Consider the following 14,699-nt stretch of genomic DNA (forward strand, 5'->3'; position numbering starts at 1 on the left):
AGATTGAAATAATAACACTTCTCTGTATAGAAATTTGACACAGACATATGAGAATCTATCAATATTTCTCCTCATCTGCACACTTTTGAACTAATAGCCCTGAAGGATGTTGTTTTGTCGTGAGTCTTCATGACGAGAATAGAGGAGTTTTTTATGAATGTTTTTTTATCAGCCGAGGCTCATATTACAATCAAAGGTACCGACGCGGTTTTCATATTCATAACTCCTGACACATATTAACAAATTACGGTCACTATATGAATTTGAGAATAAAACAGAGGTCAAAAATGGAAGCTTGAGTCTTAGATCTTTTAAATGATGTATAGTTTGTCAAGGTAATTACTTACATCTGACAGTAATTTTGATCTAATTTAAACAAAGAAAGCTTCAGTGCGTCCATGCGCAGGTTTTTGCGTTTAATATTCACAGATGCTTACAGAGTAAACTTAGCCTACTTACACACAGCGGTGGAATCCGCTGCTTTCAGAAATGAACAGCTTTTCATGGAGAATTATTCCAGGATTATTAAACGCATCTCAAAACTATGTAGTTGAAGTAGGAATGCAGTACTTGATGTGTTTGTATGAGTTGATGTGTGGGCGTTGACGCGTGGATCGCCAGTATTTGAATCTCAATAGAACGTGCGCTTCGTGCGTGGTCACATTAGTGTATAATGAGCCGCGTGCTGTTGCTGTGCGGATGGGCGTCCGGAATGCATTGGGGTTTTTTCTGTTTTAGTTGAGGATGGTGTTGTTTAAGTGGCGCCAAATTAAATAACTAATCAGTTTTTACAACAGAAATGAATCAATCAAAAACTTACTTTAGCTTTTCTTCTAAAACAAAATTAATTTTGTATTATCACTGTAAAGCTGCTTTGAAGCAATCTGTGTTGTAAAAAGTGCTTTATAAATTAAAGTGACTTGAAAAAAATAGGACAGGGCTTGATTTTGCAAATCTGGAATTTATTTTTTGCTACTGATTTCATGGTGACTTTAAAGACAATCTGAATGTACGCACGCACGCACACACAGTACTTGATGTGTTTGTATGAGTTGATGTGTGGGCGTTGACACGTGGATCGTCAGTATTTGAATCTCAGTAGAACGCGCACTTCGACGGCGTGGTCACATTAGTGTATATATTTACAGTGTTTAAAACCTGACATTTCAGCGTTTCTTTAGATATACAGGGAGTGCAGAATTATTAGGCACGTTGATTTTCTGATCATATTTTTTTTCCAGGCACATTTGACCAATTCCAAACCACAGCAATCCTAATAACTACTATTGATTTAGTATTTAATAATGTATAAGTGATATATAATTGTTCATGAAGGCTGGAAATGAAATGAAGGCTCCATCCTGAAGTCCGTTTTGCAGATATGGACAAAAAATGAACTCCCAAAACGTATTGCCAGATTCTGGAAGATGAATTCTTCAAACAGTGGTACTAGAGGATGTGGTGCTGGTCCTTCAAGAGTCACTCTCAACCCATCTGTCCATAAAGCCTATAAAAAAACCTTCATGTATTTTACAACACTTCAGCTTGTGATTCTTATCTAGTGGGGGTCATTTTTTAGGATTCTTTACCTAACTGAAGTCTCTGAGATCCTGACACCTTGCACTTCTGGAGACTCCAGGTAGGTTGCAGCTTTGGAAAATGGTGGCGCTGGAGACTAAAGGGTTCCTGATGGTTTCACCCTTAATTCTTCACCTTAATTCTTAATTCTTTTGCAGTTAACAGGTGTCTTTTCTTCACCACCTGTTTTTGTCAGATCCTGCTGACCCAACGAGCATTTCACTGTCCAATGGTCATGCCTTAACTGCAATGTCTAGTATTGCATTAGTATTGCATCCTTCTCATGGGCATTTAATACTTTTTGACTTTTCAGTCTGAGTTAAATCTCTTTTTTGGCTCAATTTATCTGTAAAAGAAAACATGCCTAATAATTCTGCACACCTGAATATAAGGTGATTTTCATTTCCAGCCTTCATGAACAATTATATATCACTTATACATTATTAAATACTAAATCAATAGTAGTTATTAGGATTACTGTGGATTGGAATTGGTCAAATGTGCCTGGAAAAAAAATATGATCAGAAAATCAACGTGCCTAATAATTCTGCACTCCCTGTATGTCTCATGTTTGTGAGCCAAGTATTCACTAAGCTAGAGGTCATTTTCTGAAGACTATCTGAATGAACGTCTTTGACAGAGAGGATGCAGATCACGCATCATGTTTGATTTCTTTAATTTGCAAAAAGCACAATTAGTTTTTATTGTGACTGTACACAAAAAAAATTGAAACTTTACAGATTATAATGATGTATAGCACTTGCCTGAATTATAAAAAACGACAGTTACTTGAGTCTCTTTGGCACTGATAAGAAAAAAAGCAAGCCAATCACGTCGGCGTGATTGCCGACTCGAGAGGGTTAACATGAGCAGCATGGCAGGATTCTGAGCAGCCTCCTGAGTCATAGCTGGTTGCACCGGTGTGTTTTAGCTAGCATCCTTAATAGTGGGTGTGGATTGGGCACTTACTCGCTCTTCTTGTATCTTTGCTTGCATCAGTTTGGCACGTAGCTGGACATGATAGATGCTGTAGTATTTTTTAGCACGAGCAAACTGTTGTCGCTGTTCTCTTAGCTTATTCTGAGCAAACTTCTGCTGTTGGATCCTCTCCCTGAACTCTCTCTGAAACATAAGATTCAGATTCACTGAGATCTTTTAATTTTGTGTGATTGTCTTTGTGTCTTTCTTATGAGTTTGCTCTTACCAGGCGACGGTTGTGTTCCTGTTCTTTGCGGATGATCTGCACCAGCATGTCATGTCTTTTCTGAGCTTCTTCCAGCTACAAATACAAATAAACTAAACTCATTGCATTCAGTGCTGAAACCTGTGGACCTGGGCACACTGATCAGAAGTGGTCAGTCGAAACATATTTTAAAATTAACATTCTAATGCGTTATCTTTTACCACAATATTATGCCATTTGTAAGGCTTCAGAAGTCATATGAACTACTTTAATATAGTTTTTTTTCCTTGACAACCCTAGTATTCTTTCACCATATGGAGGAGAGCACTCTTTTTAGATATTCCTACTAAACATCAACTGAAGAAAAAGTCATTGGTTGTCCAGAAACAAACAAGTAAAGCTGACTTTTTTTTACATTTAGCCATTTTTAATTGGCATGCTGACAGTATTCTGATAATACTAAAAGTAAACAGGCCAATAAAACTACTGAATTTAAATTTAGCAGCCTAATGGGCCATAAAAACAGTGTGTTTGTCTGTGTTAGATCTCTTACTTGGTTTAAACGTTTGGGCAGTGTGTATCTGCTCTGGTTTTTGGAGTTGAGCTGGTCAATCTGTCTGAGCTGTTGTTTCCACATGCGGGACAGAGTGTGAGGAGAGAGCTGCACCTGCGGTAACTCATCCAGCAGAATGGGAAGAAGATTGTTCTCCTTCACTCTCACTAGGTAAAATATAAAAAAAAACATATGAAGCAAATGGTTAAAATGTATTCATATAATCTGATAAAAACAAGGAAGATTTAGTGGAAGCTATTCTGCAGTGCTGTTTATGTTTGTGTGTGTGTAATCTGACATGCATGCAGGGGCGTAAATTTCATCGAACAGTTGGGGGGGACAATAAACATGACATTTCTCAAGAGCAAATTTTGAAGGGGACACAAATAATACAGCCAAAATCGTTTCTTATAAGGATATGTGTACCACAAAAAACAAAAAACATTTCGTACTTAGGCTACTTGGCGTTTTGGTGCACTGAAAAATTATGTAATGTCCATTTTTCTTTTCTCTTTCATTTTATCTGACCAACAACACAAAGTGATAGTTGTTTAAATACGATTAAGGTTCACCACGCAGTCATATTATAAATATTAAATTATCTTGCGTCCTCCACAAAGTATTTTATACTATGATATTCAGATCTTTAGCTATTCAACTGCAGCAAGCCCTCTGATCTGCCACTTCATATTGAGCAAAACCTTTAGGTTTAGAATGAGCGCCAATTCGGGGGCGGGTTGCTTGTATTTTGGGTTCATTAGCCAATTATTCGTAATGAAAAACACAACTACAAAACAGTACAATGACACACTCCCTTAAATTTTTTTTACGCTTTTACATTTCGCGCTTTTACATTTCGCTTTGAAACCAAATCTTCCGCAATCATCTTGTCTGTCAGCTGTTTGCCGTTCGGCTCGTGCTGTATTGAGCAGACACGTTCAGTTTGTAATAGTTGTGTCAAATGATTTTATTACTATAAAAATTAAAACGACGGTGGCCCGGGGCAGTGCCGCAGTGGGCAAGTGATGTTAACAGTGTTTTGCCTAATCTGTATTAAAGAGAAAATAATCACTTCATCTGATGTTTAAAGTGAATAAAACAGCTTACTGGAGTTTCACAACTGCTGTCTGAAGAGCTTTGTTATCTCCCCAAACTTGTGTGGTACTTTATCTACGGTCTATGGGTAACGTTAGTTGAGGTGCGCGGTGGATCAAACCACTGTGGGGCAAGGGGGGAGGGGGGACTCAAAATGTTTCTAAACTTAAAACGCATTTTTTTTGTCCCGTTTGCGTTTGTATTGTTTTACTACTTACACATTTATTTTAAGTATATATCATTATATTATTTACAATACTCAGCATGGTTTTCAGGGGGGGACAGCCCTCAGATTGGGGGGGTCCTGTCCCCCCCACGATTTACGCCCCTGCATGCATGTTTACAAAGACACTTTCTGTGTATGTATTGTTTTACAGTATAACTTCTTTTTTTTAACCTTGTCATGTTTAATCAAAATTACATAACTCAATCTTTTATTGAAAACTCCAGACTTGTCTCTGGTTATGTATGCTGGACTCTCCAATCATTTAGTCCACATAAACCCGTCCCCTCCACAATCGACTGCAAGCACATATTCAGTTTGTGCTGGAATATGATGGGTTAAATGAAAGACGTTTTTTCGACTGAATGCTTTCAGCTCTGTGATCGTGGTACAGGTATAAAGTTATAAATGAATCCCCTGGTTTCACAGACCAGGCTTAAAGGGTTAGTTCACCCAAAAATGAAAATTAGCCCATGATTTACTCACCCTCAAGTCATCCTAGGTGTATATGAAAGGGGTGTGACGAGATCTCGCGAGACTAAACTGTGACGAGATTTCTCAGGCGGATCTAATTCAGGCGGATAACGCCCGTTTCACACATACTCCGTCTGCAGTGCGTATGCGGTGCAGGAGCAGCACGCGCTGTTGTGCTTTCATATATGCTGCGTTTGCAGCGCGCAACTGATCCGCGGTTGTACCACAAACACAGCATTTATTCATTATTATTTTCATTTCAAATCCAAAAGTTGTTACTGAACATGGCTTGTCAGAATTGCAATTCTCTTTGTTTACACTTTCATAGATGTCACGTTTTAACGTAGTACATTTAAACAACGTTTTATTCAATTCATTACTTTATATTTATATAGCCTATACAACTTTATATAGCCTATAGCCTACTTTAGCTCACAAAAGTGGCAAAACATTGAAATATAACTTATAGCCTATAAACATTTTAAATTAGAAACTTACAATAGAAACAGCCGACTCTCGTCTTCTCTTTCGTTTTTAAACCCTTTTAAAAGCAGGTCATAAAGACCTTTTTGTTTTTCCACCTCCAGGAACGTACGTGCTCTTCATTATTTCAATTTTTTTTAACCTAAATGCCAGGTAAGGTGTCGTTTCCTTGCTTTACCCGAGAAAAAAAAGCCATGTGTTGACTTTGAAACAGAGTATATTTTAAATGACATACATCTGTGGTAAAATTACTAGATTTAACGCCCGTTTCACACATACTCCGTTTGCAGTGCGTATGCGGTGCGTATTTTTTCCGTACCCATGTTAACGGATTACGCCCGTTTCACACATACTCCGTTTGCAGTGCGTATGCGGTGCGTATTTTTTTCCGTACCCATGTTAACGGATTACAGCTTTCACACTGCGCGCGGATGCTGTCCGTCAGTCCGTTCCAGGTGCGTTGCGTCTGCAGCAGTCCGGCGATCGTTTCCGTACCGAGTCTATTTTTTGCTGTGCTGCACTGCGTAATTAAAGTGACAGCACAATGTTCGCTTTAAAATAAACATGTACTGACACGAAAATCTAGTAATTTTACCACAGATGTATGTCATTTAAAATATACTCTGTTTCAAAGTCAACACATGGCTTTTTTTTCTCGGGTAAAGCAAGGAAACGACACCTTACCTGGCATTTAGGTTAAAAAAATTGAAATAATGAAGAGCACGTACGTTCCTGGAGGTGGAAAAACAAAAAGGTCTTTATGACCTGCTTTTAAAAGGGTTTAAAAACGAAAGAGAAGACGAGAGTCGGCTGTTTCTATTGTAAGTTTCTAATTTAAAATGTTTATAGGCTATAAGTTATATTTCAATGTTTTGCCACTTGTGTGAGCTAAAGTAGGCTATATGCTATATAAAGTTATATAGGCTATATAAATATAAAGTAATGAATTGAATAAAACGTTGTTTAAATGTACTACGTTAAAACGTGACATCTATGAAAGTGTAAACAAAGAGAATTGCAATTCTGACAAGCCATGTTCAGTAACAACTTTTGGATTTGAAATGAAAATAATAATGAATAAATGCTGTGTTTGTGGTACAACCGCGGATCAGTTGCGCGCTGCAAACGCAGCATATATGAAAGCACAACAGCGCGTGCTGCTCCTGCACCGCATACGCAACGCAACGCAACACGCACCGCATACGCACTGCAGACGGAGTATGTGTGAAACGGGCGTCAGAGTCGCTTCAATTCCATCAGCTCACCCAACACGAGCTGTTTGAGTCGTGCGCGCAGCACTGATCACGTGACGAGAAGACATTGAGCCTGTTATGAGTGTGCGTTACGTGTGTTAGTGAAGCGCTCGCATTGTACGAGTGTGTTACATGTTAGTGGACTCGGCCATGGTGAGTTTATATTTTAAAATGCGCGTTCAGCACCCCCGCTCCCATTCCCAGGGTACACACACATGATCGCGAAATTCAAAGTGAAAGTAAACGCGAGCGCGTATCCAAACGCGATTTCAATACGTTACCGCTGTTTGAAAGCGGCTCCTTGAGGCACGCGAATATCTCCCGATATAAAAGCTATCCCGTTGTAACCATCTCTTAGCTCTGTATCATGCTTGAAGATAAATGTGGTCTCTATTTGCACTTTGAATATTGAGTACTTTGATTATGGTTATTGTTTGCACTTAATATCTATGATCAATTTGTGGGAAGGAGTTCTCTTAATAGGTCAAAAGAAGCGCATGTGCAGTTCTAAGGTGTGAAGAGACAATTATATAGGAAAAAAGCCAGTTGAGGTTTTGCCAAAACCTTTACAGTGCTTGAGTATTGTTGTCTTTCACTGCATGATAATTCATACTCAGAAAGTAGAACTGAAATGACATTCATTACAAGATGAGTTAAAACATTTCAAATGCACCTGCAAACAATTTTTCTAGTCATGTATTTCATCATTGAGGATTTTCTTAAAAATACTATGTAAAAATCTCGTCTCGGCTCGTTCTCGTGAACCCAATCTCGTCTCGTCTCGTCTCGTGAGATAAGTGTCTCGTCACACCCCTAGTATATGACATTCTTCTTTCAGACAAATAAATTCACAGTTATATTAAAAATGTCCTGGCTCTTCCAAGCTTTATAATGGCAGTTAATTGTTGCTTCGTTTTTTAAAGTCCATAAAAGTGCATCCATCATATAACTGCTCCACACGGCTCCGGGGGTTAATAAAGGCCTTCTGAAGCACGTTTATAAAAGCTACTTAAATGCCCTAATTGAACTAAGGCCTGATCCTGGCTAAATCTAATCCCTGTCTGTAAAACTGAGCCTATAAATTATTGTTAAAAATAAGTTTCTCTATGGATAAAATGAATGGTCTTTTTACTTCCGGAACCCAACTGATGCATTCGACATGATGGCCAGAGGAGAACTGAGCCTGGCACCCCGACTGAGCCTGGTTTCTCCCAAAGTTTATTTTTCTCCATTATGCCACCTGATTGAGTTTTGGTTCCTTGTTACGGTCACATTTTGGCTTGGCTTGCTCAGTTGGGGACACGAAATTTTCAACTAAATTACTGATCTGCCCGCATTGTCACTATATGATCATTTAAATGAGATGGATAACATTACCATTTTCTCCAGAGCGGCTGTACAGCCGAATCAAATTCTGTTGCATTATTTTCCTGTCTAACACTGTGAAGCTGCTTTGAAACAATCGACATTGTAAAAAGCGCTATATAAATAAAGGTGACTTGACTTGACATTCTAGCTGCATCCAAAATTGCATACTGTATAAGCAGATCTACATTTGACTTGAAACTTATGTTGGGTTCACGTTATATTGTAAATATTATAATTATGAGATGATATCCCTGACATTCTACTCAGACATGTTTGCATAACTTAAAATTAAAATAAAGTAAATAAGTAAAATAAAAATATTTTTATGCCATCTTATCTTAGGCCTATTATACCTACAGGTATGATGCTACCACCACCATGCTTCACTGTAGGGATGGTATAGGCCAGGTGATAAGCGGTGCCTGGTTTTCCAGACATGACGCTTGTCATTCAGGCCAAAGAGTTCAATCTTTGTTTCATCAGACCAGGGAATTAATTTTTTCGTGGTCTGAGAGTCCTTTAGGTGCCTTTTGGCAAACTCCGGGTGGGCTGTCATGTGTCTGATTGGTGGAGTGCTGCAGAGATGGTTGTTCTTCTGGAAGGTTCTCCTCTCTCCACAGAGAGCTGGAGCTCTGTCAGAGTGACCATCAGGTTCTTGGTCACCTCCCTGACTAAAGCTGCGTTTCCACCGCAGGTGGAACTAGGAACTTTGGGGTGTACTCTATGTGTTTCCACCGCAGGAACCAGGGTCTAAATGAAGTTCCAGGTAAATATTTCCCCCTCCAAAAGGCCCTGCTCGCGAGGTAGTACTTTTTCAAAGTCCAGGAACTTTCGGTGGTGGGAGCATTTTATTTCAACCGGCATTTTTAAAAGTCTTGCGAGGTTAGTTCTGCGTTCCGTAAATATCATTATTGCTATTTCTGTCCAATTGCGCACGTTGTCTCAGTAATCGCACGGTCAATGTCCGTAATAGCTGATAATAACATACGTTGTCTTATTTTACTTTTTTTTCTTCTTTTCTTTTTTTTTTCTCCCTCTTGTGTAGCTTCTTGAGCATTAGTGAAAGTCTCAACTTTTTTGGGATTAAAAAAAAAAACAAACAAACAAAGATTAGCTAAGGAGAGAAACAATTATACCTATGAAGAGTCCCCGTAAACTATCCAATATATGCAGGTTTGTATGTGTGTGTGTGTGCTCTCACTGGATGCTGTTTTACAGGAATGTGTCTCTCTTCTGGCTGTCTGTTGGAGTCTGTTTCGGGAAGTTCGAGAGCAAGTTGACTTGATGCAGGATCTGGCAACAGAAGGAGCTTCTCTACACACTGCCTGGTAACACACACACACACACACACACACACACACACACACACACACACACACACACACACACACACACACACACACACACACACACACACACACACACACACACACACACACACACACACACACACACACACACACACACACACACACACACACACACACACACACACACACACACACACACACACACACACACACACACACACACACACACACACACACACACACACACACACACACACACACACACACACACACACACACACACACACACACACACACACAAATACAAATACATTTGTTATTGCTTGTTATTGCTGTTCAGTTCATTCCATTTTGATTATGTTTGATTGTTGTGTATTTTTTACTCAATATGTAATATAACTGTTCATTTCTGTTAATTTTTGTTCTGTTACAGTTAGTAACTGAAGTGCAGATTGAAGTGTAGATTAAATTTGTAGAATTATAAGAAACTTTGCCAAAATTAATTAATTTTAATTGTTATAATTGTGATTTCATAACATTTAGATATGAATCCAACTGAAAAATACTTGTGAAAATAATGTCTTTCAGTCAGTCAAATAGCACATAGCAAATAGTGGAGCTCTGCAGCCATTTACTGGTAAAAGTCATTCATTTTTATTTTAAAACCGTATTTTCCAAAAGATAGGCAAAAATCTTACACTAAACCATGTCAAATTATCCATGTTATCCCCACGAATTTTGTTTTTGTGTGAAAATAAATTATTTATATAAATTTAAAAAATATTATAAATACTCCAAAAAATGCACAGATGATGAGTAAAAACATTAATAAACAGAGTAAAATTACATTTGTTCTAAAAAAAAAAACAATTGTTTTGTTACAAAATTACATTTTGTTGCCTAGGGTCTGTGGAGACCCCAAAGTGACCCTGAGTGTAATTCCCAAACGAAGACCGTACAAGGGTTAAGAATAACAATGAACCCACCATTCAAGGAACCCCCCCTGAATTGACGCTAATTCTAAAGTGAAAGTAAAATGCGCACAGTCATTTATAATGGCGCGTATCCACTGGCGCGGAGCAGGGTTCACGTTTTCAGTTCATTCCTTTTGGTGCCAAAGGAATTAATAGAAAACACTATCTGCTCTGCACCGTTATGAATGCCCTAAGTTATTGCAGATAAACACCAAATTGTGTGAAATAATTTTTCTTGCTTGCGCCGACTGAAAACACACGACAAGAAACACCATGAGACACAAGAGACTCTTGGACATTGCAGTAAGCTACTAAACATTGGACAGGCCATTCATTTGGATTTGGATAAAACAGTTAAGATGCAAATATTTTCAAAATTGCGACGTGACATTTTTCTTTATGGTCCCGCAAAATGATGGACTAACAATGATTCACATTTGAGCATGTCATTTCTCGGGATAACAAAAGTAGGCTAAATTATTAAACACGCTAAATGAGTAGCCTAAATAAAAAAGAAGGTAAATAAACAAGAAACAAGCAAAATTAAACTAGTTTGCTTAATTTCTGTGAATACTTTGCTAATGCAGGTAGGCCTACAAAATCCCCCCACCACATGTATGTATGTATGTATGTATGTATGTACGTACGTACGTACACTAAATGTGAATGCAATTAAAGAGATAGTTCACCCAAATATTAAAAGTAGCCCATGATTTACTCACCCTCAAGCCATCCTGTGTATATTACTTTCTTCTTTGAGACGAATACAATCCGAGTAATATTGAAAAATATCCTGGCTCTTCCAAGCTTTATAATGGAAGTGAAGGTTATTTTCGTAAACAAAAACTGAAACTAAGACTAAAACTATTGGTCAAAAAACATTTTCGTAAACTGAAATAAAATAAAAAATCATAAATGAAATACTAAAACTAAACAAAACTAACAACTCTTACTGAAAATAAAATAATTAGCAAAAATAAATATTAGTTTTAGTAATTAATAAGCTCTCTGTGGTGGAAAATCTGACTTGTGGCGGTTGAGGGAGTGTGTGTATATGGCGCTACTGTGCGTGAAGTGATCTGAGGAGATTAACCGCTGTCCTGTGAGGTGAGGCGCACAGTGAACAAATCGCTAGTCCTGTTCAACGGCTGTTCACAAAGAATGCGTTCATGGCAGTGAAATGGGAAATGACACAAGGTAATGAGAGTCACGTTAGCACAGTAGCAAGCGCTACTGTGTATTTGAGATTTCATGTTTGTGTAATATTAACAGGCTCAAAGGAGTTATCATTGTTTTTACAAATCATTTACTACTAATAATATTATTATCCGTGTGGAGACATTTCCCAACAACGTAGGGAATTCCCCACACACACACGTTTGGTTTTCATCTTTTATGGGGACTTTCCATAGGCGTAATGGTTTTTATACCGTACATACCGTATATTATATCCCCCTACACTGCCCCTGCCCCTAAACCTAACCCTCACAGGAGACATTCTGCAATTTTACATTTTCAAAAAACATCACTTTGTCTGATTTATAAGATGTTTTCCTCATGGGGACCTAAAAATGTCCCCACAAGGATGAGGATTTCGGATATTGCTATCTTTGTGGGGACATTTTGTCCCCATAACGTGATGATTACCAGTCCACACACACACACACACACACACACACACACACACACACACACACACACACACACACACACACACACACACACACACACACACACACACACACACACACACACACACACACACACACACACACACACACACACACACACACACACACACACACACACACACACACACACACACACACACACACACACACACACACACACACACACACACACACACACACACACACACACACACACACACACACACACACACACACCATTATTTAATCACACTGTCTTCACAACAGTTTGTGTTGGCTGTAGTCAGATGACTTTAGTGGTCTCACTGCTAGCCTACATTGTACTACTGAAGAAAATAAAATAAGTTTATAATTGTTTAATAATATTTCATCTTTAATGAGTTTGTCTGGAATTTATCATTTTTACTTTTATGTTTTTACATTGCATTTATTTGGTTCTTTGTTCAATCTCAGACCATTGTTTGCCGTATTAGGTCATAGTTTGACTCAAGCTTTTTTTGCTTAAAGGTGAAGACCCAACTTTATGCATGTTTTGTAAGATTCAACTCCTGGTTGAGGGGATTCCCCCTTCTATATGTAAAGCGCTTTGAGTGCCTAGAAAAGCGCTATATAAATGTAACAAATTATTATTATTATTATTATATTCCCCTCTCCGTTAAACATGTTTTGTTGGACTGTCCTGGGTTAAAACAAGAATGCTCTTTTATCAAGTTATTTCACTTAAGGGCTAGCAAGATTATGCATGAAAAGGTTTTGGATTTTTTTTAAATCATAAATTGATTTAAAAAAACTTGTATAATATGACTTGTGTTTGTTTGCTTGGTTTTATTGTATTTATATGATATTTGTATTTTTGTAATTTAATTTTTGCCATGAATATAGCCTTAGATGCTGACATGACATTAAATAAAACAATCTGTATTCCATTATTTTATTTTTATTATTAAGATGTCTGCATAAAGGTAAACTCTAATCTGTGCAAACATTAAACTTTGCTGAAATTAAAAATCTTGATTTGGTCTCTACACTTCGTTCTGGTTACTCTGCTAAACTATAATTACTAAAACTAAAACGATATATATAAAAACTAAATAGAAATGTGTTTACAAAATAAAAAAACAAAAACTAACAAAACAATTTATAAAACTAATTAAAACTAAACTGAAATTTAAAGCAAAATTGAAAACGATAATAAAATTAAAACTAATTTAAAAATGCAAAACTATAATAACCTTGGTTTAGAAGTCCATAAAAGTGCATCTATCCATCATAAAAGCACCACACAGCTCCGGGGGTTAATAAAGGTCTTCTGAAGCCATGCATTTGTGTAAGAAAAATATCCATATTTAAAACTGTACAAACTGTAATCTCTAATTTCCGCTAACTGTCGTACACGTGTGTTCACGAGAGACTGCTGTTTCAGCGCATGACGTAGGACTAGTGTAAGTTCTGGTGACGAACGAGGAAGCGCAGAGGATAGAGTAAAACAAAACTTGGTTATTATAAACTTGGTAACTAGCATATTCTCACCGGACATCATACGCTGGAAGAACCAGAACTTTTTTGTTTTATAACTCCGATTGTATTTGTCTGAAAGAAGAAAGTCATATACACCTAGGAAGACTTGAGGGTGAGTAAATCATGGGCTAATTTTCACTTTTGGATGAACTATCCCTTTAAATGTCTAATAAAGGTTGGTTTAAAGCACTTAATGACTTTTTCCGTGGCCTAATCTAAAATGAGAACTATTTACTCCTAATAACCAATTAACAATTCCTTTATTGCGAGCTAATTAAACAATAATTGTGTTAATGACAATGAATGAAGAAGTCACTATTTGTAAATAGCCTATTAGTAATATATTAAATATAGAGAATATGATATATTAACTATGAATTAACTATTAACAAATAGTTTGTTAGTGATTTGTAAGTACTTTATTACTGTATACTTATTATAAAGTGTTACACATTTTGATATTGTGTGGGATGTACCTGGGTGTTCTTGTGCCGTAGCTGGCTGTGCTTGGTATTGTACAACTCTTTCATCAGAGCATCTTGCTGGAAGGAGTGCTGTGCAGGTGGAGGGGAGGCCAACAATGAGCGTGCATGACATGAACCTAGATAGAAACAAAGGCATGTTTAGTTGTCTGGGGTACTGTCACATGATGGCAGTAGTGTGAAAGGACCTGACAAACCCATGTTTTTGGGAGTGCATCTGCATTCCATGTTACTGTCGCTATGATGAAACTGTTTATCTTCCTCTTCTGGCTCACACATTTCTCCAGTCTCACCCAGAGCACGCTTCAACATCTGCACAACAAAATCAGTTTAATACATATACATACAGTAATATATAGAATATTAGAGACTGATATTCTGTTATCATTTACTCGCCTAAATGTTGCTCCAAGCCTATGAAATGCAAAATGTAATACAAAATAGGGCTGGACGATATGACCTAAAATCAAAACCTTGATTAATTGAATACTGTACCTCGATTACGATTAATGAAAGATAATTTTGTTTTGGCTTT

At 37.5% G+C, this 14,699-nt stretch overlaps 1 protein-coding gene across 2 annotated transcripts in view; it reads right to left on the bottom strand.

Moving 5' to 3' along the window:
- The window catches only part of LOC307140903 (centrosomal protein of 95 kDa-like), a 194,869-nt gene that overhangs the window by 87,461 nt on the left and 92,709 nt on the right, over positions 1-14,699 (bottom strand). For both annotated transcript variants that reach the window (XM_079840692.1, XM_079840693.1), the window contains 6 exons: positions 14,362-14,476; positions 14,159-14,283; positions 9,412-9,535; positions 3,315-3,481; positions 2,783-2,857; positions 2,548-2,700 (listed from right to left, as the gene is read on the bottom strand). In XM_079840692.1, the coding sequence (XP_079696818.1) occupies positions 2,548-2,700; positions 2,783-2,857; positions 3,315-3,481; positions 9,412-9,535; positions 14,159-14,283; positions 14,362-14,476 (759 nt within the window). The remainder of the gene's footprint in view (positions 1-2,547; positions 2,701-2,782; positions 2,858-3,314; positions 3,482-9,411; positions 9,536-14,158; positions 14,284-14,361; positions 14,477-14,699) is intronic.

Source organism: Gobio gobio (genome assembly GCF_949357685.1).
Source record: "Gobio gobio genome assembly, chromosome: 17".
NCBI classification, from domain to species: Eukaryota; Metazoa; Chordata; class Actinopteri; order Cypriniformes; family Gobionidae; genus Gobio; species Gobio gobio.